Source organism: Trachemys scripta, chromosome 9 (genome assembly GCF_013100865.1).
Source record: "Trachemys scripta elegans isolate TJP31775 chromosome 9, CAS_Tse_1.0, whole genome shotgun sequence".
NCBI classification, from domain to species: Eukaryota; Metazoa; Chordata; order Testudines; family Emydidae; genus Trachemys; species Trachemys scripta.
In genome coordinates this window covers 21,199,900-21,226,204 of record NC_048306.1, presented here as the reverse complement: position 1 = coordinate 21,226,204, position 26,305 = coordinate 21,199,900, and the positions used below count along the sequence as shown (strand labels likewise).

General features: G+C 37.9%; 1 protein-coding gene across 1 annotated transcript in view; it reads left to right on the top strand.

Moving 5' to 3' along the window:
- Positions 1 to 25,957, top strand: part of CHIC1 (cysteine rich hydrophobic domain 1) — a 31,969-nt gene extending 6,012 nt beyond the window's left edge. Inside the window, exons 2-6 of the mRNA XM_034781793.1 lie at positions 3,503 to 3,557; positions 16,735 to 16,890; positions 19,897 to 19,953; positions 20,553 to 20,612; positions 22,238 to 25,957. Of these exons, the coding sequence (XP_034637684.1) occupies positions 3,503 to 3,557; positions 16,735 to 16,890; positions 19,897 to 19,953; positions 20,553 to 20,612; positions 22,238 to 22,288 (379 nt within the window). The 3' untranslated portion in view covers positions 22,289 to 25,957. The remainder of the gene's footprint in view (positions 1 to 3,502; positions 3,558 to 16,734; positions 16,891 to 19,896; positions 19,954 to 20,552; positions 20,613 to 22,237) is intronic.
- The last annotated feature ends 348 nt before the right edge of the window (positions 25,958 to 26,305 follow it).

Here is a 26,305-nt window from a genome sequence, read left to right as displayed (position 1 = left end):
GTGAGTACCTCAGAATTATATCAAGTGTCTCAATTTTCAAAAAGGGGTATCTAAATACAATTATATTGTCTTATTTTATTGCTCAGATTTTGAAAATTGATTTAGATCCCATCATTGCTAATAGTTGGGAAATCCCATAGTAGATGCTCAAGAACAGACTTTTTTTAGTTGCTAGTTATATATTTGAACACCTAATTTTTTTCCGTTAAGGTTAAATAAAGACTAGCTTATTACTCTTGTAGTTTGTTATGTAGTATTAAATAAGAAGACAAACTGAAAATGAATTCTGGCATGTCAAAATACATTGGCAGAAAGTGGAAACAAGATAAAGTTTAGAATTGTGTTTGCCTAAATGCTTAAAGGTAATCCAGAACAAACACGAGTTTAATTTAAGAATTAGTGTTTACAGTGAAGATTAATAGAAATTAACTGTATAAATATTAATGAGAAATTTCTGCTTTGACTTGTAGTAATTCTTCTTTCCGTTACTAGATTTATAATATTTCTTTAGCACCATGATTCTGAAATTTGTCTCTTACAAACTGTAGTCTTGGGTTGCTATTGCTGTGTGTAAGAACTATTAATACACTTAATGAGAAGTGATACGCTAATGTTTATACTACATAAGAAATAAGAGTGCAAATATTTGAGGAAGAAAGTCGAAAAGGACAAAAGGACTTCTGTAAAAATTGGACCATTCAGCAGATTTATGGAGTAACAACACAACACTTCAGCTGCCTAGCCAGCTGACTTCTAGAACTTAAGTGTACATTTGAGTGTCTTAATTGACAAACCTTAAATGAAACTAAATGACCACCTAGTTTTATTTAAGCATAGCATCAGGTGTGCATTTGAGGTGCCACCTCAGGTATACATTTATGTATATCTGATTTGTTTTTTATTGCACATTTTATGCAGGTACTGCTTTTAATAGACTACTAGCATCATGGCTCTGACTATTAAATTAGCTATTGGAATTCTTTATAAGAATTCACTAGTACTGTTGACAAACGTAATGGGCTGAGTTGTATAGTTTTTCTAAGACTGCACCAGTTTTCTTTGTTATGCTTCACTTTTGTTTAGAGTTAATTATGCATTAATCTACACTGCTGATTTCATGTGCTGAATCAGTGATACTAAGACCTGAGTGGTTCAGGAGCCAAATTAGTGATCAACATTACCCAAGAGTCGCAGTAATGTGAATTGATTACATAAATAATTCTCACAGCCTAACTTAATTGGTTAATAACATAGTAAAAGCATCCTGACTGGTTGTTAACTTAGATTGGTTAATAATTAAATCACACAGCGTTTTAATAACATGTACGGCAAAGAGCCGCAAGAGACATATTAAAGAGCCACGTGCAGCTCGCAGGCCGCACTCTGAGTATCACTGTGTTAAATTGTCAAGTTTGAGTGTCTGTGGTGTTATGGTATGCAGAATGGTAGTGGACATGTGTGGTGGTCAGCAATATTGGCATTTGCATAGATGACGGATGTAACTTTGAGGGGAGAGAATTTGTGATTTATCTTAATCTTTGTTTTTGGAGGCTTGTTATGCATATTCTCCCCCCTCCCCAAAAAAACTTAAGAGATTGCTACAAAAAATATAACTGTACAAAACACATCAAAGCAATATTATGATTAAAAGAAAAGGTTGGAAGTAACCAGGTAAGATAATTTAGCAGGGTTTGTAGTGAAGCACTAAACTCAGTGCACAGCAAACATCTTTGTTTCTTCAAGTATAAAAGTTTGTAGCTCAGTGAGGCCGTGTATATCGCAGTACCCTGTAGAACAGTGGTTCCCAAACTTTAACAACCTGTAAACCGCTTTCACTAAAATGTCAAGTCTTGCGAACCCCCTCCTAAAAATGAATATTTCCAGGGATTTTCTCCTTTACCTGAGTATAAATTATAAAAGCAGTGATCTTGGAAATATAAAATGTGTTTTTATGACATGCTTATTACACACTATTTATTATGTATCATTACAGTATTTTTATTACATTATGAAAACAGCAACATTCTTCCAAGATCTCACTTTTGTAGCTTGTATCACTTTGAATAAGCCTGTTATAAGACAAGGCTCCTATGTTTCATCAAGGAGTATCAGATGTGAAACAGCATGAAGGTATTTAAGAAGCCAATTCAAAGAGTTCCTCCTACACAAGCATTCAGGTCTTGAGCAGTCCAGGCAAACAATTTGTTCTTCATAAATAATTTTAAAAACAATACTAGCTGCCTATTTAATTTTAAAAACAGCAAAAAAAAATCCACCTCCCTTTCCATTTCTTATGAGTCTTGAAGTTTAAATCTCCTCAGTGTAATAGATATGCTTGCTTTGATCTGCTTAGCTCTTGGAAGTCCAAGGGCTCCGGGCTTCTGGCCCCGGGCTGTCCGCCATTAAGGAATTTTTTCCAAATAACACCCTGTAATATTTTGTGAACCCCCAGGGGTTCACAAACCCCAGTTTGGCAACCACTGCTGTAGAACTGTGAAGGATAGAGCTTCAGAGGAGAGGGAAGTGAAGTATCTCAGGGACCCAGCAATCATAACAAAGCCACAGGGTGCTTGCTGAGTGGCAGGATTAGCCTCTGAACCTATTTAACTTCTTAACTTTATACTTGTAAAAAGAAAGCAGCTTTCACCTCACCAAGTGCCATGTTTAAGCATGAACCTGGCTATCTACAAACTAGTTTACTTACTAAACTGATTAAAATTTTCAGTTTGTGTAGGATCAGGAGCTACTCCTATCTCCAGTTTCTTGGAGAGCTACAAAGTTCTGCAAGATACCTGGCTCCCTTTAGGTTTCACTGCCTATTGCTAAGCAATGTGTAAACTTTACACGACTACTTTGCTGATAGAAATCCAGCCATTATTGTTGATGAATGTAAAATTTATTTTGCTTAAAATTCATATTTCTTAAAATCTATGGTATGGATGAATTTTCATAGGTATTGCATGTGTGAATTTGCTTCAACTTACTATAACTGTTCTTAATATTAGGCTACAGGTTTTGTTTAGGGAAGACAAACTAGTGTATTATTTATTGCTAGATATATCTGCTGTATGTGAATTTGTGACATGAACAACACAAACTAATAACTTGTATAAAACGATTAATTGGACCTCTTCAAATTAGAATTGGAGTCTAATATTAATAGTATTTTTTGAAGAATCTCAGATTTAAATTTGGGTTACTGCTATTTTCTGAGAATTCTTTGCCTGGCCATCTGTTTAAAAATTACTTGCTTCAAGAAGGCAACAAGCTACGCTTCTAGTCACAATTTTTTTTTTCTGTAAAAGCATTTTAGTTGTAAAAACACTTTAAATTTATGAAAACTTGCATAATATGTTAATAGTACAAACAAAAATATGGGAAAACATTCTACTCTCATTCTTTTTTTTCTTAAACACCAAGTGTTGTATAACTTATATTTTAAAAGGGGAAACATAAAATTAGTTGGATGGAATATATTTTGTTTGTCTCTTTTGTCTTCAAGGTTTGGCTTGAGCAACAAATTTGACACAGAATTTCCCTCTGTCCTGACAGGAAAGGTAAGTCTGAGTTTGTATTGAAATTTTAAATTCAAAAGACATTTCATCCAGTAGTTTGTGGATTACAAATGTCTAGAAGCATTATTCTTGAATTCAGGTAAAATAAGTCTAAGCCATATCCCTTCCAGGTCAGTAGTGACAGGACGTTGTTACTGTCTGCCACTCTGTCCTACATGAACCAATTTGGCAGTCGCTGCCCAGTTCCTAGTGCATATGTCCACGTCATAAAAACTACTCACCACAGCTGCAGTCATTGTCAGTCTGAGCAAAGAAGGACCAAGGAGGTCTGACCTCACCTACAGTAGCTTCACTCCTCTATAGGCAGTCTCTTCAAAACATGACAGTGGCACACCCTGGCTTTATGGATCCAGAAGCCTGTGCTACCAGTTGTATGGATTAAATAAAGGACTTCAGTGCCTTTCAATCTGGTTTCTCTCTCAAGCACTGAATTCACTTGAACACTTTTTGGGGGTGGGGGGTGGAATTCCATTTCTCCATAGACTGTCTGGCCTCCAGTGTAAGCCTGTAAATGAAAAAATGTTTGATCGCTTTGCTAAGCACATCTATAGTTATTTGGTCATTTGTAAAAATGATATTTTGCAGAAGAAAAAAGTATAGTCGGCTCACCACGTTTTTGGAGGAAATCCTCCCACTTTTCATAGTATTCTGTATCTTGACTGACAGAGGTTAGCAGAAATCCCCTTTTAAAATTGATAGTCATCTATTAATGAAATGTTGTGACCAGATCTTGGTTCTTGCTTTAAAATCTTTCCTTGTTCATACATTACCTCTATTTCAGATTTGTGCTGCTTGTTCTGACTTTTGACTTTTCTCATGTCTTTAAGTTACATTACTCTAACTTTTCCCTTTGTTTCACCCCATACTGTACTATTCCCTTTCAGAATCTGGGGGCGGAAGGTTCAGCTCTTGTTACTCTCCCTAATGACAAAGTGTGTAGCTAAGGTCTCCTACTACCTTTGCACTCATTATTGAGTCATATTAACATTGTACGTACATGCATTTGGATGGCATCCTCTGTCTGGTTCTGACAAATCCACCTGTTTCTCCTCCTGGAACATGATGATTATGAAAATACTGCATCTCTATCCTACAAATTATTTGACAGCAGTTGAATTAAATGGTGAAAAGGCAGGTTGCCATTTGGAATTGCAAGGTGTCAGAAGGCAACCTGGTAAATCTGGGCCTAATCCCAGAATAGGGAAAGGATCTCATTGACTTCATTGGGTTTTGAATCAGACCAATATCACTAAATGGGTTTTTGCCACGTTACATGTTGGTATATTCTCCTGGGCCTTAAGTTAAACATTCAGAAATAATTCCTTGATGTAAAGCAACAAACTAAACTAGATTTGAAAAAAATGTGAAAATTCAACAGATGTTTCAAATAAGCATATTTTTCTATAAATGAAGCCAGTACGGAAAATTTCATGAATAATTGTTAAAGCATAATTCAATATTGAAATTAACAAATGCTAGTTTAAATAAAACTTTAATGGAAATGTCAGTGTCTCTCTCATTTTCCTCTTAATGGTGTTTTCAGCGTTAACTGGTTTATGAGCATTCTCTAGGTTCGATAGCAAAAATTTTCATTACAGGTCAACTGACTTTTCCCTTTAGGTTCAGAGGGAAAAAATAGAAGTTGACTGGCTTCTTAGATCCCCCTTTCATTCTTACTTGTTGAGGGCTTTCATATAATGGTGTAAATAAAAAATCATATCTGATATAACTGGGTGCAGGATACAGTAGAACCTCAAAATTACGAACACCCCGGGAATGGAGATTGTTCGTAACTCTGAAATGTTTGTATCTCTGAAAAAACATTATGGTTGTTCTTTCAAAAGTTTACAACTGAACATTGACTTTGAAATTTTACTATGCAGGAAAAAAATGCTGCTTTTTAACCATCTTAATTTAAATGAAACAAGCACAGAAAGTTTCATTACCTTATAAAAACAAAATTAAACTTTCCCTTTATTTTTTTAATAGTATTTAGTTTTTTTTACATTTAACACAGTACTGTATTTGCCTTTTTTTTGGGTGGGGGTGTCTCTGCTGCTGCCGCCTGATTGCGTACTTCTGGTTCAGGCGTGTGGTTGACTGGTCAGTTCATAACTGGTGTTTGTAACTCTGAGGTTCTACTGTATATTTTTTGTTTTCAGAAATCAGAATCTGTGTTTTTTACCATACCAATTTGAGGAGCTGTTCTCAATTATAGAAATCTTGAAATAAACAAATAGTCTACTGTGCGAGAAAAAGAAGGGCTGTCAAGTGATTAAAAAAATTAATCGCAATTAATCATGCGATTAATCGCACTGTTAATAATAGAATATCATTTATTTAAATATTTTGGATATTTTCTACATTTTCAAATATATTGATTTCAATTACAACACAGAATACAAAGTGTACAGTGCTCACTTTATATTTATTTTTATTACAAATATTTGCATTGTAAAAAACAAAAGAAATAGTATTTTTTCATTCACCTAATACAAGAACTGTAGTGCAGTCTCTTTACCATGAAAGTTTAACTTACAAATGTAGAATTATGTACAAAAAAAGCTGCATTCAAAAATAAAACAATGTAAAACTTCAGAGCCTAGAAAGTCCATTCAGTCCTACTTTGTGTTCAGCAAATTGCTCAGACAAACAAGTTTGTTTACATTTTCAGAAGATAATGCTGCCCACTTCTTGTTTACAACGTCATCTGAAAGTGAGAACGGGCATTCATATGGCACTGTTATAGCCAGCGTCGCCAGATATGCTAAAGATTCATATATCCCTTCATGATTCAACCACTATTCCAGAGGACATGCATCCATGCTGATGATGGAGTCTGCTAGATAATGATCCAAAGCAGTGTGGACCAACGCATGTTCATTTTCATCATCTGAGTCAGATGCCACCAGCAGAAGGTCGATTTTTCCTTTTTGGTGGTTTGGGTTCTGTAGTTTCCGCATCAGAGTGTTGCGCTTTTAAGACTTTTGAAAGCATGCTCCATACCTGGTCTCTCTCAGATTTTGAAAGGCACTTCAGGTTCTTAAACTTGGGTCGAGTGCTGTAGCTATCTTTAGAAATTTCACATTGGTATTTTGTCAAATCTGCAGTGAAAGTGTTCTTAAAATGCACAACATGTGCTGGATCATCATTTGAGACTGCTATAACGTGAAATATATGGCAGAATGCAGGTAAAACAGAACAGGAGATATACCATTCTTCACAAAGGAGTTTAGTCATAAATTTAATTAATGCATTATTTTTTTAACGAGTGTCATCAGCATGGAAGCATGTCCTCTGGAATGGTGGCGGGAGCATGAAGAAGCATATGAATGTTGAGCATATCTGGCATGTAAATACCCTGCAATGCCAGCTACAAAAGTGCCATGCGAATGCCTGTTCTCGCTTTCAGGTAACATTGTAAATAAGAAGCGGACAGCATTATCTCCCATAAATGTAAACAAACTTGTTTCTCTTAGTGATTGTCTGAACGAGAAGTAGGACTGAGTGGACTTGTAGGCGCTAAAGTTTTACATTGTTTTGTTTTTTAATGCAATTATGTAACAAAAAAAATCTATATTTGTAAGTTGCACTTTCACGATAAACAGATTGCACTACAGTACTTCTATGACGTGAATTGAAAAATGATTTCTTTTGTCATTTTTTACAGTGCAAATATTTGTAATAAAAATAACAATATAAAGTGAGAACTATACACTTTGTATTCTGTGTTGTAATTGAAATCAATATATTTGAAAATGTAGAAAAACATCCAAAAATATTTAATAAATTTCAATTGTTTAACAGTGCGATTAATCACGATTAATTTTTTTGAGTTAATCACGTGAGTTTACTGCAATTAATCAACAGCCCTAATAAAAAGCAAATAATTTCTCTTGCTAACTGCCAGTTACTATCATCTTTGGTTTTGAGGAAGAAGAATCTTGTGCTCAGGTGAATGCAAGAAGCAAACATGCTGGTCCTGGCCATTTGTTGATCTATTTTAAAAAACAAAACAAAACATGTCTGTTTAATTTCAGTATAAATGTATTTTCAGTGGCACCCAAAGTTCACAAGGGTGAATTTTGTAGTCCGTTGTTACATTTATTTTTTTAAAATAAATGTAACGTAAAAACCATCGGAATGATTGCGCTCTGAAAGTCCATGTTATACATAGCATATCCCTTCTTTAGTCAACCATTCTATTGTTAAGATGTGTAAGATTCTTTGTTAAGAATAATGCACAATGCAATAAAACAAAGTAATATTTTATTCAGAACACAGGCATAACAATTTAATAGATCTGTGAGTTCATATTATCCAGTGCAGCAGCTTGGATGCATTAGTTAAGCCATTAGATGTGGGCTGTGTTTCTTTTATAATAAATATTACTGGAGGAAAACCTAAAGGTAAATCCTTAAAATAACACTAAAGGTCTAATTTTTAAAAAGATGCTGTCTAGGTAACTGTCTCCCAAAAAATATTAACACTTTGGAATTATGATACTGGCACACGTTGTGACTCTGGGAAATTTGCTTAACCTCTGTAAGTCTCAATTTCCCCCTCTGTAACATGAGGATAGTAATACTTAAACTTTGAAGTGCTTTTGAGATCTATAGACAAATACTACTGAAGTGCTAGGTATTCTTGTTATTACAACACTAATCTGTTTCTTAACTGAAATATTCCCCCATTGTTTACAGGTACTGGTTATTCATTATAGACTTCTTGAGTGCTAAGATGCAGAGAAAATAAGCAAACATAAAATGGTAACTGAAAAGCACACTGAAATATTGCTCTCTTTTTTGGGGAAATGGGCACGTGTAGTGGAGGTTATATGGGCTCTGAAAACAGATATATAGGTGGAAAGTTTCAGGTGGGTCAAAAATTGGGCCTACTAATCTAGTCAGCTTCTCAACTTTCAAGATAAATCGATACTAACCTTAACACAACTACCTAGGTAGAACTGGGTCTTCAAACTGTTGATGTTGCATGTTTTTGATTCTTTACAGTTTTTAAGAGATGAACAGATTGTATAATTTCATTATTTTAAATCTAGCTTGATGGGTTTTGGTGGCCAAATTCTATATGTATATTTTATAGGTATGTTGGATCCATTTTAAATAGTTGGTTTAAAATGCTATTTAAACTAAGACTTGTCTGTAATCTTGTATGCAAAATAACTTATAGTCCTATAGGTTTAGGAAAGAGAAGATTCCTTCATTATCACAAAGGCTAAACTAAACTGGAAAAGTACTATCCATGATATATGGCACAACAGCACACTGCTCCAGGTGACAAGAAAATGACAGAGCCAGTGAACCTTAAAGAAGAAAGTGGAGCTTCCTGCCCTGATCTTAAAACAATAAGGGGTCCTATACAGAGATTAGTGTGCAATGCAGGGAAGTGTAAGCCATAAAATGTACCCTTAGTATTGTGATCCAACACGACATGTGATGGATAGCATTTGTGATCATGATGATTGAAGGAGGCAGATCAGGCCTGCTGGGCTTTGCTTGCTCTCTTCCTCTGTTTGCAGATTCTCTTGCATCCTGTTGTAAAATATTACGATCCCCCCTCTTTTATGTTTTTTTAAAGGCCTAAAAGGAACTAATCTCTCTTTACAATGCGGACTGCACAGCCAGAAGCAGCGTACTTATCTTTCTTTTCAAGATCCAGACAGAAACCCTCCAAGCGATTTTTTCCAAAATTATTCAAATGCAGAGTTTAAGCATGCTGTGAATTATGTATTGACAATTAACTAAAATCTTTCCAATACAACACTTTTAAATTAATCTCTCAGAGCTTCAGAATCAAATGAAGGAAAGCTACAGATTCAATGTGGCAACAAAATGGATATGGTCCACTGAAATTTGTGTTCTGGAAGGCATTGTATTGGTAAATTGGCACAATATTATGTATTTCATAAAAAAAATACAGTACATTATTAATTTCTTGATGTGAAAAATGCTACATCTTTATCGGATTACAAAAGAATTTGATACCAAATGTGCAGTAACTTTTTAAATAAACACCTACAGTGCCTATATATACAAGTGAACATGGTATGAATGCTTATAAAATAGATGGATTTAAAACTCAGTTTTTATCTGTTGAAAAGCATTTGTTCTTTAATTTGAGACAAAGGTTGCTGAGCTGTAAATTAATTGTAAACTGACATGAACAGAATTATATTATTTCTGTCTTCCCCAAGGTGAATCGCCTTGGTATCAAATACCAAAACTTAAGTTTCTAATGGAGAAAAGTATCTCTGATTCACAGACCTATTTATCATTGCTTGATTTCTAAAACTGTGGTAAAAAGACTTACATACTAGAGACATCTATGTAACTCCATTGCCTTCAGTAAGTTTGTGCCAGATGATGTAACTTGTTGAAACTTGGTGCGCAAAGCTATGCATGATGTAAAAGAGAGACTAGAATCCAGTTCCCACTCCTTTAGCAAAGTTGGCAACACAGTGGTAGCAGGAGCAAAAAGTAGTCATTTATTTTTGTCACTTAAAGTAAACATATATGACTCTGAAAACACAAATGCTTAACTTCTCTTGAATGAAAAGGTACCATTTGTGTAGAGTCACACGTCAGAACAGAACCATAATTTAAGAGATTAATTTCAGTTAATTTCCTTAAAAGTTACCACCACAGACTCATTAATTCACTCAATCCCAACATGCCTGGAGAATAAGCATCCACCATCTGTAACTGCAAAAATTGTATGTTAGTGGGCTATGTAGCAGTCTACCAAGGTTTGTTTGTTTTAATACAAAATTTGCATTAAGAGTACAGATGAAGTGTTATGGAATTATATCCATTTTTCACAAAAGTTAAAGATGGGGAGAAAACCTATTAAATCTTCTACTCCACCCTCCTACTATTGTAGGATTTTTTTTCTTACACTATATATTATTCTTTTTCCATTTTTCTTTTAAAAAATCCCAAGTCGGGGCTTTTGGGGGGGGGGGGGATTCCTGGGCTTTCCCCACTTCCCTTCGTTGATTATTTTGTGTGCCATGTTCCTTAATTTTAAAATTAACATAAACCCATCCATAAATAGTTGTGATTATTAACAAATTGCCTTTATTCCAGTGAAAAATCTGGTGCAAAAAAAGTATTTTAAATTTTGATATTTCAGTCACTATCAATTGGAGTTATTCCATTTGTGCTCATGAAAAGAATTAATTGAATAATTTGTTTTTTAAAAAATTATAAAGTATACACTGTATTTGAACTTGCCCATTTGTCAGAGAATGCAAGCTTGTTTCCTTAGCCCCAAAAAGTAAATACTCTTCTAAAATATTCACTGCGTAGTTATTCATTCATGCTACCAAAAAGTACCACCCTGATTGATGTTCTTTTGTTAACTGGCAGCAAGCCTGGCTTATGTGCAAACCCAAATGACCACTGATTTTAATGATCGGTGATCCAAATGGTCAGGAAACAGCTGTTGTGGTTTTTTTTGGCACCCACTCCTGCAGTCTTTCCTATGCTCTTAGGAGGTAGCGGAATCCTATCTTCAATATTTCCTGCCCCCTCCTCTGCAGATGTGGAAAAACAAAGGTGGCAGTGAAACTGATTCATTTCTGATGTACAGAAATTGCGGGATGGAATATAGCAAGATTTGGTTGAGGTTGTGTAGGGATTGCTCATGCCCTGTGTAAAGCAGGGGCAGGCAGACTTTTTGGCCTGAGGGCCACATTGGGTTTCTGAAATTGTATGGAGGGCTGGTTAGGGGAGGCTGTGCCTCCGCAAACAGCCAGGCATGGCCCTGCCTCCACCCCCTATTCGACACCCCCCCCCCCTGCTTCTCGCCCCCTGACTGCCCCCGGAACCCCTGACCCGCCACCCAATCCAACCCCTCCTCTCATTCCTGACTGCCCCCCTGGAACTCCTGCCCCATCCAACCACCCCTTCTCCCTGTCCCCTGACTGCCCCCCGAACCCCTGACTGACCCCCATCCAACCCCTCCTCTCCTTCCTGACTGCCCCCCCCCGGACCTCTGCCCCCATTCAATCCCCCTGTTCCCCGCCCTCTGACCGCCCCGCCCCCTATCCACACCCCTGCCCCCTGACCACCACCCCAAACTCCCCTGCCCTCTATCCAACCCCCCGTGCTCCCTTACCGCGCTGCCTGGAGCATCGGTGGCTGGCAGCGCTACAGCTGTGCCTCCCAGAGCATCTGGACAGGCCATGGCTCTGCAAGAGCCCCGCCGCCCAGAGCATTGCACTGGCGGTGCAGTGAGCTGAGGCTGCGGGGGAGGGGGGTAGCGGGGGAGGGGCTGGGAGCTCAGGGGCCGGGCAGGAGGGTCCCGTGGGCCAGATGTGGCCTGCGGGCCATAGTTTGCCCACCTCTGGTGTAAAGCCTAATTCTTGGGGGTTTCTCTGAGAGTTGCTAGTGGCCAGGAAATAAACCCAGTAATCCTTTCTCACCAGTCAGGATGGATGGTATTGCTGTGGGAGATGGGATTTTTGCCTTAGTGCTAAACAAAGATTTGTAACCTCATATAACAATCCATTTACTGTACACTTCTGAAAAGTTCTTGCTATGGTAGCAATGATTTCTGTTAAAGTAAATGGACAATAATATCAGTTGTCTTTGATTGTAATTATTCTAGAATTTACTCAGCTGTTCCAGTGGTTGCCATTAAAAGAATATCTATAGAATTAAATCTCATCATATTAAAACTACTAATAGGAAAATGTTTTGATAGTCAATACTCTGGAAAAATAAAAGCTTCCTTTTTAAATATCAAAACAGATTAATCAATTACTATGACCAGTGTTGCAAATTGTTATCCTTTTTTGAAGTTTCATATATAAAATCTAAAAATGCTAATCTCTAAGTCATAACCAGATATATTTCAAAAGACTTTTTACCTTATTCAGTATCAGATTTAAGAGCACATGTGGAGTACATGTGTGTTCAGCAAAGTTCCTGTTAAAATAATATGTTCATGTTATATTCTCCATGACTTTGCCCCCACAGATCCCAGTATGAGATCACAGGTCCTGCCATTCAGCAGTCGGACTCATTTCAGAGCAGCTTTTGTGGGAGTATTTGTATGCCTCTGTCACAGCATTCTAAAATTGAGTGTGTAAGCTCCTCCACACCCGCAATTATACATCATTACCTCTTTCCATTGGCCTAAGTGGACAGAACTCTATCCTCTGCTTGCATTGGGACTAGACTTCATTGAGTATTTTAGCTCATAAAGTATTTTTCTAGTACTAAGTTTATAGATTTTGTGTGGATTCTGTTTAGATTTCCTTTGCAGGTCAAAAAAGAGATTGTAGTTCAGGACTCCATGCCCTGACACGGAGGAAGCCATGGGGACTCAGGCACTTAAGAGCATTCCTGCAAGAGATCTCTCAGAATTGTTGCATGATGCTAGAAGTTTCTTCTGGGTCTTTGTCCATGAAGTCCTCGTATCTGTTGGAGAAGGATCTAGTCATTGGATTTTGGAAGGCTCTTCAGGGTCTGAACCTGGATGCAAAAAGATGATTTGCCTATCAGTAGAACAGCCAGGTAGTTTAAGAGTTTGAGGCATTCCCCAAATCCATGTTTCTGCTTCTAAAAATAGCAGAAAGCATAAGGGAAAACAGATATCCAGTAATGTGCATTAGTCTTCTTGGTCTGTGAGAGACTTTGCTGAAGATTGGTTCTAATTATGAAAGATCTCCTTCACTGGAGTAGTTCAGAAATTTGCAAAATTTACTCGTTGATGGTCTACAACAGGGGTGTCCAACCTGTGGCTCCGGAGCCACATGCGGCTCTTCAGGAGTTAATAAGCGGCTCCTTGTATAGGCATCGACTCCGGGGCTGGAGCTACAGGTGCCAACTTTCCAATGTGCTGGGGGTGCTCACTGCTCTGCCACAGGCCCTGCCCCCACTCCACCTCTTCCCGCCCCCTCCCAAACAGGCCGTGCCCCCGCTCCTCCCCCCTTCCCCCCCAGAGCCTCCTACATGCCACGAAACAGCTGATCGGGAGGGAGGGGGAAGCACTGATCGGGGCTGACAGTGGGTGGGAGGCCCTGGGAGCGGGGAGCTGATGAGGCGGGTGCTGACACATTACTGTGGCTTTTTGGCAATGTACATTGGTAAATTCTGGCTCCTTCTCAGGCTCAGGTTGGCCACCCCTGGTCTACAATGACATGTCACCCTGCACCTAAGTCCCTGGTTATGACCACTGTAGTCCACATCATGGCTGGCTTTATAATTCTGCAATCAGATTAATAGAACACTGAGGCTGGGAAGCAATAGAATCTGCTTTTTTATTTTTTAAAGAGGTTTCTGGGTCCAACATAGTTCTTCATCACATCACCGAAGGGTGCAGGAGATGTTTTTAGTCACTGCAGAAACAGTCATCCATCTTGGTCCATCAGCTTCTTCTGCACTTCTGGCAAAACTGCTGTTTCACTGGAAGGTCTAGAACCCATTTTAATTTTTAAGATGTTCACAGGCATTGCAGAATATCAGGTATCTTTCTAGGTTGCTGGGTCCTGGAGTTCTTGAATGGATATATGGTTTTCAGTTTGAGTTCAGGCCAAATCCTGATCCCCAGTCCTTCTCATAGTAAACCACTACAGGATATATTAATATCTCATGTGAAAATTGAGACTTAACAAAATTGGTGCTAGTGGCAAAGTCTCACTATATCTGTGAGCCATATAAGTCCTACTTTAAACTGAAAAGATTGCCAGGACTCATGCTCCGACATCTTGATAAAACAAGCATAGGAAGCACCTCAGATTCAGTGGGGGAAATTATCTGAGTCAGTGAAATTGCAAGCTACAAAGTGGCTTGTGTCCAGCAATTGTGGTCGCCAACCTTTGACAGCAGAGCCTGAAGTTGTTTCCATATTAGACATTTGGCTTCTAAGAGTCATCTTATTGGGGCATGATTAATTTTCTAAAGATCACTTGTTCTCTGCCCAATGTTGAAGTTGAGTGAAAATGGGGAAATTTGGTCTTAGTGCCACTCAGGTTCTGACACTTAAGAACTTTTCTGAGTTCTTGGAAGGTACTAGTTTGCCTCCTGTAAGAAGAGTTGTGGACTTCTAACAGGTGTTGTCAATGATAAGAACTCAGGAACTTACATTAAACAGTAACTGGTTGGGGCTGTGGGCATCATGCTTTTATTCCTCTGATCAGAGTGAAGACGATGGATGTTCACATAGATAACACCTGTAAATACACAGTTTATTTGAACAGGCAGAGTCATCAGTCTTCTGTGTTGTATCAACAAGCAGTGCATTCGTGATGCTAGTGCATCCATACGTGTACTGACTTCAACTTGCATTTTGGCAGTAATGAAGAACATCCTAGCAGATAAGTAGCATATGGTCAAATCAACGCATGGGGTTTTCAGAGAGTTTAGCAAATTCCTTCTCTGCCAAATGTCACCTGGAAGTAATTGCTTTACCCTGAATCAGAGTACAGTGTAGCCAATATATTATTCCAGGATATTCATGATCACAGCTTGGTTTCAAATGTTGTCACATTGGAGAAGAGAATGCACATATGTATCTTTTTAGTAAAAGTTATCAGGAATATTTAGCTAAATGGGCCAGGTGATTCTGGTTGGGCTCACCAGATATTCTCAGTTCCATTAGCTCTGCTCCTGCTTGTGGCCTTTTAATAAAGGTTCCTTCCTGAAGGCTATGCCATTTGCCAAGAGATCTTAAGAAAGGCAGCTTTTAATGACATAACTTCCTTGTACTAATTTTCACACAGCTGATTAATAGTCTTAATATTATATACTAAATTGTTGACTTTTTACTATCACTTTTGTTGATATATTTTTGTCAGTGTTTTTTGAAGTCATGAGATCTTCTGTGTTGATCTTTTCTGTACACTGTCTTAGTAAACTTTCAGTCATGAAGACCTTGGCCAAGGCTTTCCAGAGTGATTAGTGATTTTGGGGTGCCTTGGTTAATGAGTGTGTCACTTAGACTTTAAAGAGCCTTAACTTTCAGAAAGCACTGAGCGTCCACTCTCTGAAAGTCAGGCCCCTTTAAAGTCTTTCAAGTTAAGCACCCACTGATTGAGGCATCCAGAACCACCAGTCACTCTGGAAAATCTTGGCCAATGTTTGTAACTTACTTATCTCAGAATCAGCCACTCTTCAAGAACCAGCCACTCTTCATTGTATGACTTATACACCATAGCAAGCAACAAAATGAGTTGAAATAGAAGGAATACATCTAATGCTTCAAACCTTCACATCACTGTTCAGCACGCTGCTGATCCTAGGCATGTTTTATACTCCTATATAAAGCATAGTTATTATAACCCACCTGTTCCCTTCTTGGTTACGCCTCCTCAGCAGGATACCATAATTAGAGATGTGGGATGGTACCAATCAGTAATTTGTTCCTGGAAGAAATATTTTCATTTCTATTGGCAAGCACAGCTTTTCGCTCCAAAGAGAGGGCAACTTCACATGCATGTTACAACCTTGTGATAGGGAGAAGTTAGACACAGTGATGAACACTTGTTTTGTGTGTGAAATGTCACCTTTTTACATACAAAGTTACTTTTTGTTTCCATGAAAACCAAAATGACTTTTTCATCCAATTTTTTGTCAACATCACCAATTTGTGTGTTGCTTGGCTCTGTTCCTAATATAGTTTTACAGGGGATGGTTGTGTTTATCAACACAATTGATTTATTAACAGTTGCAAGAGAACATGGGGAGAAACTCTTCTAACTTACTGCAATTATCATTTTTACATAAAAAAAAAATCAAGCAAACAGGATAAATGGACTTGATTTAGGAAGGTGAACTTTCACACTAGCTGTACTAGCAATGTTTTTGGAAGGTTTATATACACCTCTACCCCGATATAAAGCTGTCCTCGGGAGCCAAAAAATCTTACCGCGTTATAGGTGAAACCGTGTTATATTGAACTTGCTTTGATCCGATGGAGCATGCAGCCCCTCCGCCCTCCTTCCGGAACGCTGCTTTACCACGTTATATCCGAATTTGTGTTCTAGCAGGTCGCATTATATCGGGGTAGAGGTGTAGCTTTGTTTCATACCTAATAACTGTACCTCTGTCACTTATGTTGTAATCCATGGAACCAGTGAACAAGAAAGCACATCTGCAAGGCTTCCAGTTAAAGTTTGCCATTTCTGTTGTAGGTTGCTCCAGAAGAATTTAAGACTAGTATCAGACGTGTGAATGCGTGTTTAAAGAAGAATCTCCCTGTCAATGTAAAATGGCTGCTTTGTGGCTGTCTTTGCTGCTGCTGCACGCTGGGTTGCAGCCTGTGGCCTGTTATCTGTCTTAATAAAAGAGTAAGTGCACATTACAAAGTTGCATTGTGACCAAAAATTGACAACTGCTGCTAATGTTTAATAGCCTTTAAGTAATGATGCCTTTCTTTATTCTGAAACTTCTTTCTGCATCCCCAGTTGCCATCATAAGCCTCTATTTAACTGGTGAGATATGTCTGCTAGCTGTTAATCTTTAATAGTAACAGAAAATTTTATATATGTATATATGTGTATATGTATGTAAACAATGTTGAATTATGTTAATAACAATGAGTTGTGCCGGAGTAGCAGTTATTGAGCCAAAGAACATCCTAAATAGACTGAAATCTCTTTTTAAACCTGTGTACGTTGTACAGTTTGTTAAAGGAAGAAACAGTATACTCCTGCATCCATTTGTTACTTTTCTAGTTTCTTATCAGGATTTATCATTGTGAATTGAAGCTAATGTTATAGACGGCCAAAAGATTGGGCCATTTCTCCCATTGTCTAATTTTGTTTCTGTCTCTAGTGAGCTACCTGTGAAAAGGAAAGTGCACTAAACTCCTCCCAAAAAAGGTCTACAGGTTGCACCATATGCAGAGAGAAGTGGTCTGGCAGCTCCTTCAATTTGCTTATGAAAGTAACAATAATAGAACTGCTTGGAGTGAAGCAGAATGCAGGCAGGCATTTTCCTTTGCCCCTCTTCCAGATCATACTAGTTCTGCCCTGCAGCATCCCGTATATTATGATTTTGGGGCCTTTCTTAAATAGAGAGAACCAAAATATGTGGTTTTTGTAATAGAGGACAAACCTTTGCTGGGGTGTACAAGGAGACATTGCATTTAATGTTTGACCTCATAGGGGTTGATCTCAAGGTTGAAAAGCATAGTGCTTTAACCCACTGGGCTGCTGTCATACAGTTGGCTCCTCCTTAAGTGCCCTTCCATGGCAGGACGCAGCACGACAGCTGCACCTGCCTCAGTTTCCCTCCTTAACTGGTCCCCAGAAAGGATCTCTAAGCACTCTGACCTGGGCTTGGTCTACACTGAAAACGTATACTGTCATAGCTATGTCAGTGGGGCATCAAAAAAACTACACACCCTTGCAACATAGCTATGCCAACAAAAAAAACCCATTGTAGGCCCAGCTATGCTTACATAAGAGTATTTCTGTCAGCATAGCTAACGTGGCATTCCTACACCAGCAGAATAGCTCCTTCTGTTACCATACATAGTATGCTGGGGAGCTATGCCAACTAGGGTGACCAGATATCAAGTGTGAAAAATCGGTACGTGGGGTGGGGGTAATGGGAGCCTATATAAGAAAAAGGCCCAAATAACGGAACTGTCCCTATAGAATCAGGACATCTGGTCACCCTAATGCCAGCATATGCTCTGTAGTGTAGACATAGCCCTTGTCTAATCCTATACAGTGTTCATCAATGTATCTGAATGCTTCCCATGTATTTAAAATAGAAATAACACTTGTATCACTTTTACAGAGTGATCTGGATGAGGTGCGAGGGGTGGAGGCTTCCTCCTGGAAAGCAGTAACTCTGAAAAAGATTTAGGACAAACATCCAAATGAACACAAGCTCCCAGTCCAATGCTGGAGCCAAAAGGGTTAATGTAATCCTCAAAGGTATAAACAGGTGTATATAGAGTAGGAGTAGGGAGATAATATTGCACTGATCAGACCATAACTGGAATATTGTTTCCATTCAGGTGTAAACACTTAAAAAAAAATGTTGAAAAAGTGGAGAGAATTCAGATAAGAGCTATAAAAATGATTTGAGGACAGGAAAACATGCTTTAAAGTGAAGGATTATAGATTAATCTATTTAGTTTATTGAAGACAGGGTTAAGTGACCTGATCACTGTCTAAAAATACCTACATAAGATGTCTGATAGTGAAAGGTTCTCTAATCTGATAAAGGCATAACAAGATCCAGTGGCTGGAGTTTGAAGCTAGACCAACTCAAATTGGAAATAAATGCAAATTTTAAAAATGAGAGTAGTTAAACAATTAGAAAAACTTATCAAGGGAAATGGTGGATTCTCTCCCTCTTAAAATCAAGATTGGATGTCTTTCTAAAAGAGATGCTCTAGCCCAACCACAGTTATTGGGTTTGACACAGGAATTACTGGGTGAAATTCTATGGTTTGTGTTATGCAGGGGTCAGACTACATCACGACCTTTGTGGCCTTGAAATCTATGGATCTCTGTCTCTTTTTCCTTTTCACCTTATTGGTGAAATAGTTTGATTAGTTTAAGAAATGAATTTTCCATTTAGCCCTCCAAGTGGCTGTTTCGAAGGTTACTTATTTTTTTTTAGTTCCATATTGTAGATCCAGCTCCTATGTATGTTCTGCTTCCTGTACTTGTGACTCTCACAATGTGTTAATAGGTGATCTGTTAGGTACATGTGGCCAGTCCCTTAGAGGATTTTGAATATCAGGCCATAGACCTTGAATTGGACTCGGTGTACTCGGAAGCCAGAGCAGAGCACCAGGATGATACATTCAGAGTCCTATGTCACTAAGCAGCTGGAGATTTTTTTCAGCATATGTAGTTTCATTCCTAGATATGAGTTGCAATACTGGAGCCCAGAGGTCACAGTTACGTGGATCACTGTGACCAGGTCAGATGGTTGTAATCTTTTGACCAGTAACAGATGGAAGATGGCGTTTTGCTGACTTAGCTACTTGAGCACCCAAAAATGCTGAGTCCAAGATGACTCCAAAATTGTACAGCTGAGAAACGTAGTGGGAATGATGGAGCTTCTGAGTCTAGAGAGAAATCATAATCTATAATTCTGATAAGTCGCCCCTACTCTCCCACCCCTATAATCTATGCTTCAGACAAGTGGATTTGGGAAGGTAAGACTTCTCCAAGGTGAAATTCTTCCTTTGTTTAGTTATCCTTTCCTAAAACATACATTACCACTTTACATGTGATGCTTGAGAGCTGCAAATATAACTTTAAGACCTTTGGGAATGAGGTTGATAGCTGAGCCATTTCTAATATAATGTTGATTTTCTTTCCTAGACTAGAAGATCAATTCAGAAGTTGCTAGAATGGGAAAATAACAGACTATATCATAAGGTAAGAAATATTAAAAGAAATATAATCTATAAATTTCTTTTCCCACTTTTATTTAGAATTAATAAAATACTGCACAGTTGGAATACAGCAGGGGTCGGCAACGTTTGGCACGCGGCTCGCCAGGGTAAGCACCCTAGCGGGCCGGGCCAGTTTATTTACCTGCTGACGCGGCAGATTCAGTCGATCGTGGCCCCCACTGGGCCAATGGGGGCGGCGGGAAGCGGCGCGGGCGAGGGATGTGCTGGCTGCAGCTTCCCGCCACCTCCATTGGCCCGGGATGGCGAACCGCGGCCAGTGGGGGCCGCGATCGGCCGAACCTGCCGCGTCAGCAGGTAAATAAACTGGCCCGGCCCACTAGGATGCTTACTCTGGTGAGCCGCGTGCCAAACGTTGCCGACCCCTGGAATACAGGAATGCTATTAGCTTGTTTTAGGACTGGAGCTAAAATACTAAATTCATCTCACACCTTAAAGTGTATGAAATGTAAAAAGACATGCTTGAGATCTTGAACAGTTAGATATTGCTGAAGCTTGTATTATGTTGTTGATGAGAAATAATGCAATAGTACACCTTTAATCCCACAATAATTATTTTCTTAGCTTGGTTTGCACTGGAAGCTGAGTAAAAGGAAATGTGAAACTAGCAATATGATGGAATATGTAAGTATTCTTTTTCTGTTACATTTTTAGTATCTATCACTACAGTGTGATTTAATAGTTCAAATGTCACTAACTACCAGACTCTTTACCCTTCAGTCTCCTCATGACTAATTCGTTCTCAGCTGATGTACACACAACCTTTGGAAATTCACCATGTGTGTCACTCACTACAGAAACTCTTGGCTAGTAGAATGAAACAATCCTATTTTGATACATGAAGATGGCAACATAACAGTCCAGCTGCTGCATGTAGTAAAACTTAGACATTATCATCTGAAAACAGGGTTTCTCCTTCATAACATTGCCTGTTCAGAACCCTACTGTAAGAGATTTGTGTTGAATAATAGTTGACAGTTAGAGTCCCCAGGAACCTTATCTGTTATAGTGAGGTTACAGATTCCCTCACCCCTTCTTAGTTCTCACCCACATCCTCAGTTCCTCTCCACCTGTTGAATACTCACTGAACAAACCTCTCCATTTCTCCTTTATTAAAGTAGCTGTAAATAACTCAAAAGTAGCTAGTATAGCATAGACTTTAAAGTGTTTAATTTTTGTAGTTTTTTGGCTACTTCAGCAAATTTTTGTTGGTTTGTGTTTGCCTAGAGCTTTGACCAAGATAGTGGATCCATCTAAGAAAGCAGAGTTCAAGATGTTCATCTTGTTTGACTATGTTTTCCTCTTCAGATGGGCATAAAAATTACCTTTTATACTTCAGGGAAGGTCACTTAACCAAAAACATTGGTGTATACTATAGGTCTAGTCTTAGCAAGGACACAAAACAATGAACAAAGCATAAGTTGTAAATATGTAAAAGGTGTAGCTAGTAGAAAAGAGATAACTTGCAGCTGTAGTGGAGTTGCCTAGCATGTAGTGGAGTGCATAAACAGCTCATGATTTAGTTAGGGATTGGCTACAAAAATGAGTAGACCAATCATAGTGTGTGATATGATGTAGTAAGTGTAAGTATGTGTATAAACTGGTTCGTGATTATGTATTTCGGATGTGTGGTATACCCTGTACCAACCCCTACACTCGAGCATGGTCAACTCAATTACACCTCTACTTCGATATAATGCTGTCCTCGGGAGCCAAAAAGTCTTACCGCGTTATAGGTGAAACCGCGTTATATTGAATTTGCTTTGATCCACTGGAGTGCGCAGCCCCGCCCCCTCGGAGCACTGCTTTACCGCGTTATATCCGAATTCGTGTTCTATCGGGTCGCTTTATATCGAGGTAGCAGTGTATAAAGAAACCTCAGGGATGAGCCTAGAGTTGAACTGCTTTCTTGGATTCTAGAAGACTGAATAAAGTGCTCTCCCACAACTGAATGAGGTGTTCTGGGATAAGCCAAGTGGAAAAAGTCGTGGAGGGAATCCCAGCACCCACAAGGTACTTTCCAATGGGACCTAGGACAGGACTCTTCTCAGTACCTGATTTTTTTTTAAGCTTATGTATCCAGGACAGTATTTTCCCTTAAAATATTGATAACATGTCTGGGTAGTATAGGTTCTGCACATGTCAAGTCCAGTAGCAAGCACATGGCAATAAATATGTATACGGTTGCATTGACGTTATTCTAAAGAACTAATCAGTTTGGTTAATATGTTGTGTTTTTTCTTCAACAGGTAATACTAATAGAATTCTTACCAAAATATCCCATATTTCGACCTGACTGAGGACCAGTATTCAGTCTTTCATGTTACCTGCCATTTCCTACTCTTAGTGCCTTGTAGCTGATTTTGGAAAGAAGATGGTCTACTTTGCTGTGACTTAAAAATGTTATTTGGTAGAATATCTTCCTTGCTATGTTATTTTATTTTGTTTAAGAAGAAAACAATTTGCACATTTTTTATGTTAAATGAGGCTTCTATGTTGCACTCTGAATTTTTAACATTAACAATAATAGATATAGTTGCCACTAAGGATCTAACATCAGTGCTGCTTAAAACTTGTTCTGAGCATGCTGCCTTATTAATTTCCATACTTACTGTTTCCACATGTACATCCTACTCTGTATCATATTGTATTTCATTCTAAAATCACATTTCTATAAATCCTCAATAGAAACATCCAAGTAAGCTTCCAGTAGTTAGCAATGGTTTTACTATAACTTGCTTGCATAGGACTTGCAATTAACAGCACTGGTTTTGTCCCGCACTTTGCAAAATCATCACTTACATTAGAGGGTTAATTATTTTACCCCCTGTGGATTTGTAAATAGTGCCTCGTTGCATAATGTACAGTGTAGTATGTCAAGGTTTACAGAATGTAATATAGCTCTGATTGTATTGCCAACAGTTCTACATAGATTTATTATTGACATTTATTAGCATCCTGATTGTATGGACCCATTCATATGCCATTTTTATGGTAAAGCCATAATGAGTTTGTACATACTATCAGGTGTAGGGCTCAGATGCACTTTGTTAGTAAATGGATGAAAAATGCATAGCATTTCTGTGTTTCTTCAGAGATTTTTCAGGTGTCTTGGTTAGTACCTGAAATAAGGAATCTTAAGTATTCTCATCTTTTGGACAAGTTGTATTTGTGGAGTAGACTGCAACTAATATATTATCAGACTATCCTAAAAGCCTATTTTAAAGACACAAATATATGGAAGTCAGAAAAAAATGTGTGGTTTTTTTTTAAAAAAAAAGGCAAAGAAACAATTTTAAAGTAATTGGACTGAATTGTTATAACTAAAACCAACTACTTGGGACAGGTAAATCAATACAGAAGAAACATTAAACTACTTATTTTTATAGCACAGTGGTACCTATTATTTTTTTATATATTAAGCAGTTAACTAAAACTGCATCCTTTCCAGAATGAAAAAGGAGCAGCATACATATTGTCAAACAGAATAACAGAGAACCACAAAACAGTCGTTTGATGTGAGCCATGATGAGTTGATATTTGCCTCAAGGAGCTTTATCGTAACTTAGTGTCCAGGCATTGCTTTACAGTTATTTGGATTCTTTGTGATGCTATTTGGTGCCTACGTTTTCCAGTTCCAGACTGATTTTAGACTTTCCTCTGAAATATTAATCCATAGTGAAAAGGAATGGTACAAACCCTGGTTGGAATTGAAAGCATTTGTTAAACCATTGAATTTAAATAGCTGCAGTTGACATGACTTCTAGCAGACTGTCATGACAGTGGTGAGGGACAGAGAGCCAGTTACAGGCATGTAGTCTTGTTGGGTCAAATTCTTCATCCTTTTTGTTGCTCAGCTGAAGAACAAGAAACTCCTGTACTTGTGATGTAATTTCCAACCACAGCTGCCAAGAATGATGCTTCAAGCTGAGAAATCTGAATGCTGAAATGGATTGTCAGCTTAGTAGACAGGGTTCAGTTCGCGTTAGCAGATCAGTGTCAGCTAACTGCATTTTTAAAACACTAGAATGTAAGTACTTTAAAAAAAATCTACAATAATGTCTCACTATAAACTTAGCTGAAAGTTTTTTATTACAGAACTACGAAAAGCATAGACCCATTTCAACATAATATGGCACTAAGGGTGGGAAGCAGAGGGAATGCTTAAAGACTCGGAGAAAATAGAGTGCAAAACAGAATTGGAATAGCATGCCTAATTTTATATTCACTTCTGTTAAAACAGGATTCTGGGCAGTAAGTGTTGCTAATAAAAGAATAATTGTAAGCATTTTTAATACCTTAAAATCTTAAGTAACGGAAGCTTCTTACTGTTATGCTAGAGGTTGTTAATAATTATTCCCTCTCATTTTTGTTAACCAACAGCCCAGAAACCACACCATGCTCTTTATTTCCTTCCCTTATTTGAGTGACTATATTTGCAGAATGTTCCTCTGCAGCTGAGGGGACAAGAAAGCCAATGAGAGTTTGATGTCATAAGTAGTAGTGAATATTGAATACTCTTTAGTCTCATAGCTATTAGCAGTCCTTCCCCTTAGACGGAAGTCTGTGTCTGACCTTAGGATATGCAGGTCAGAATTGTTCCATCTGATTTATAACACATTTTTGTGAAACACTGCCAGGCTGAGAGAAAATACCATCAGCTCTCCCCAGTTAGAGAGTATGTTCAATGGGTTATTAATTTAGAAGACTTGCACTTGTATCTGTATGAAAATGACACATTTAAGAACATAAATTCTATAGGTTTTTTTTTAAATGTCAGATTACAAATTGTTTAGTCTTCACCCCCATTAAAATTTAGTTAAAAAACGGGCACCTAAATTTTGCCCAGCTATGAGGCAATACTAGCAAATGGCCTGGAGCATGAGAGCCAAGACAGCTGATTACAGCAAACTTCATCTGAATAAAGAGGTAATTTTGGATTGTGTTACAAATGCCAACATTCAAATGACGTAGCTCATTTTTCTCATTTAAAGATGAAGGCAGCCACAGGTGTTGCTTTAGACTGTGGGCTGCATTCTGCCTACAGGTTCTATTTTGACTACCATTTGCTTTAATACATGAATATTCATCTGATAGTTTTCAGTCTTATAAAATCTATATTATCTTAAAAGTTATAAGTAAATATGAATTTGTAAAAACCTATCCATGGTGAGTAATTGGTAATGAAAGAGGGTCCATAGTGATACAACAAAGAGTAGCGGTAACAAAGTTTAATGCAAATGGAAAGGAAAGTGCCTTGACTTTCTCAAATGAAAGAGAAAATGCTGTGCAGAGGGGGAGAAAAGGGAACCAGTTTAAGTGAATATCTGTAAACGTAATTTGCCACAAATTTCCTGAAAAGCAAGTCTGGAAACCTTGTTTAATTTAAGTTTTGTCAGAATACTTTGATCGTTGTTTTCTTTTCCAGACTTCTGCATTAGGAAATGTCACAGTATTATAGAATATTGGCAGAGAAGGAAAACTCTCATCTACTGGCTTTAAAATGACTTTTTTGAGAGTAGTTTCATAACTGGCCTAAAGAAATGTAAATGTATATGAACATGTGTAGAAAGTTTAGATTTGATTATGTATGAGACTAGAAACAAAATACATTTTTGCTAAATTTAGTGTAGTCTTGATAAAGTTCATATGCTCATCTTGATAAGTACAGAAATCTGTATGCAAAACCATGAATATGTGTGTATTAGTGTCTCCTGACATCAGTTTACTACATTTATCTATAAACATTAGCGTTTGAGCAATAAAAATGTCAGAGTTAATATTCGATGTAAATAGTTCTGACCATTTTAGTAAACAATATTGTCTGATATTCCTGTTCTGCAATCTTTGTTTTTGTTATGAAAGTGTAACATTAGTTGTAACTCATCAGAAATCTGTTTTTGTTTAAGTTGTGTGAAAGGATTTTTAACTGAGTCCTTAACATTTTTATTCTGTTTACAAGTAAATAGCCACTTTTTTTAATAGGACCTCACACCTTGAAGTTTTTTGAATAAAATCCTAAATAAGCTTTGTCTCTACAATTTACTGCTTTGACCTGTGCCATTAAAGAAGCTGGAAGTCAAACTTGGTTAATCTGAATCACTTTTCAAAACGTTTTTATTTTAATTAAATCCAGAGATGAAAACAAATAATGCAAAGTTTGGGTAGAAATGGAAAACGCCCTTTTGCGCCTCTTCTGTTATCACATATACAGGTCTGTCTCATCTTATGCTGGGGTTACGTTCCACAGTCAGCGCCTAAAGTGAAAATCGTGTATAGTCAAAATTACATTGAGTGTAATGGCGGGCGGAATTGCC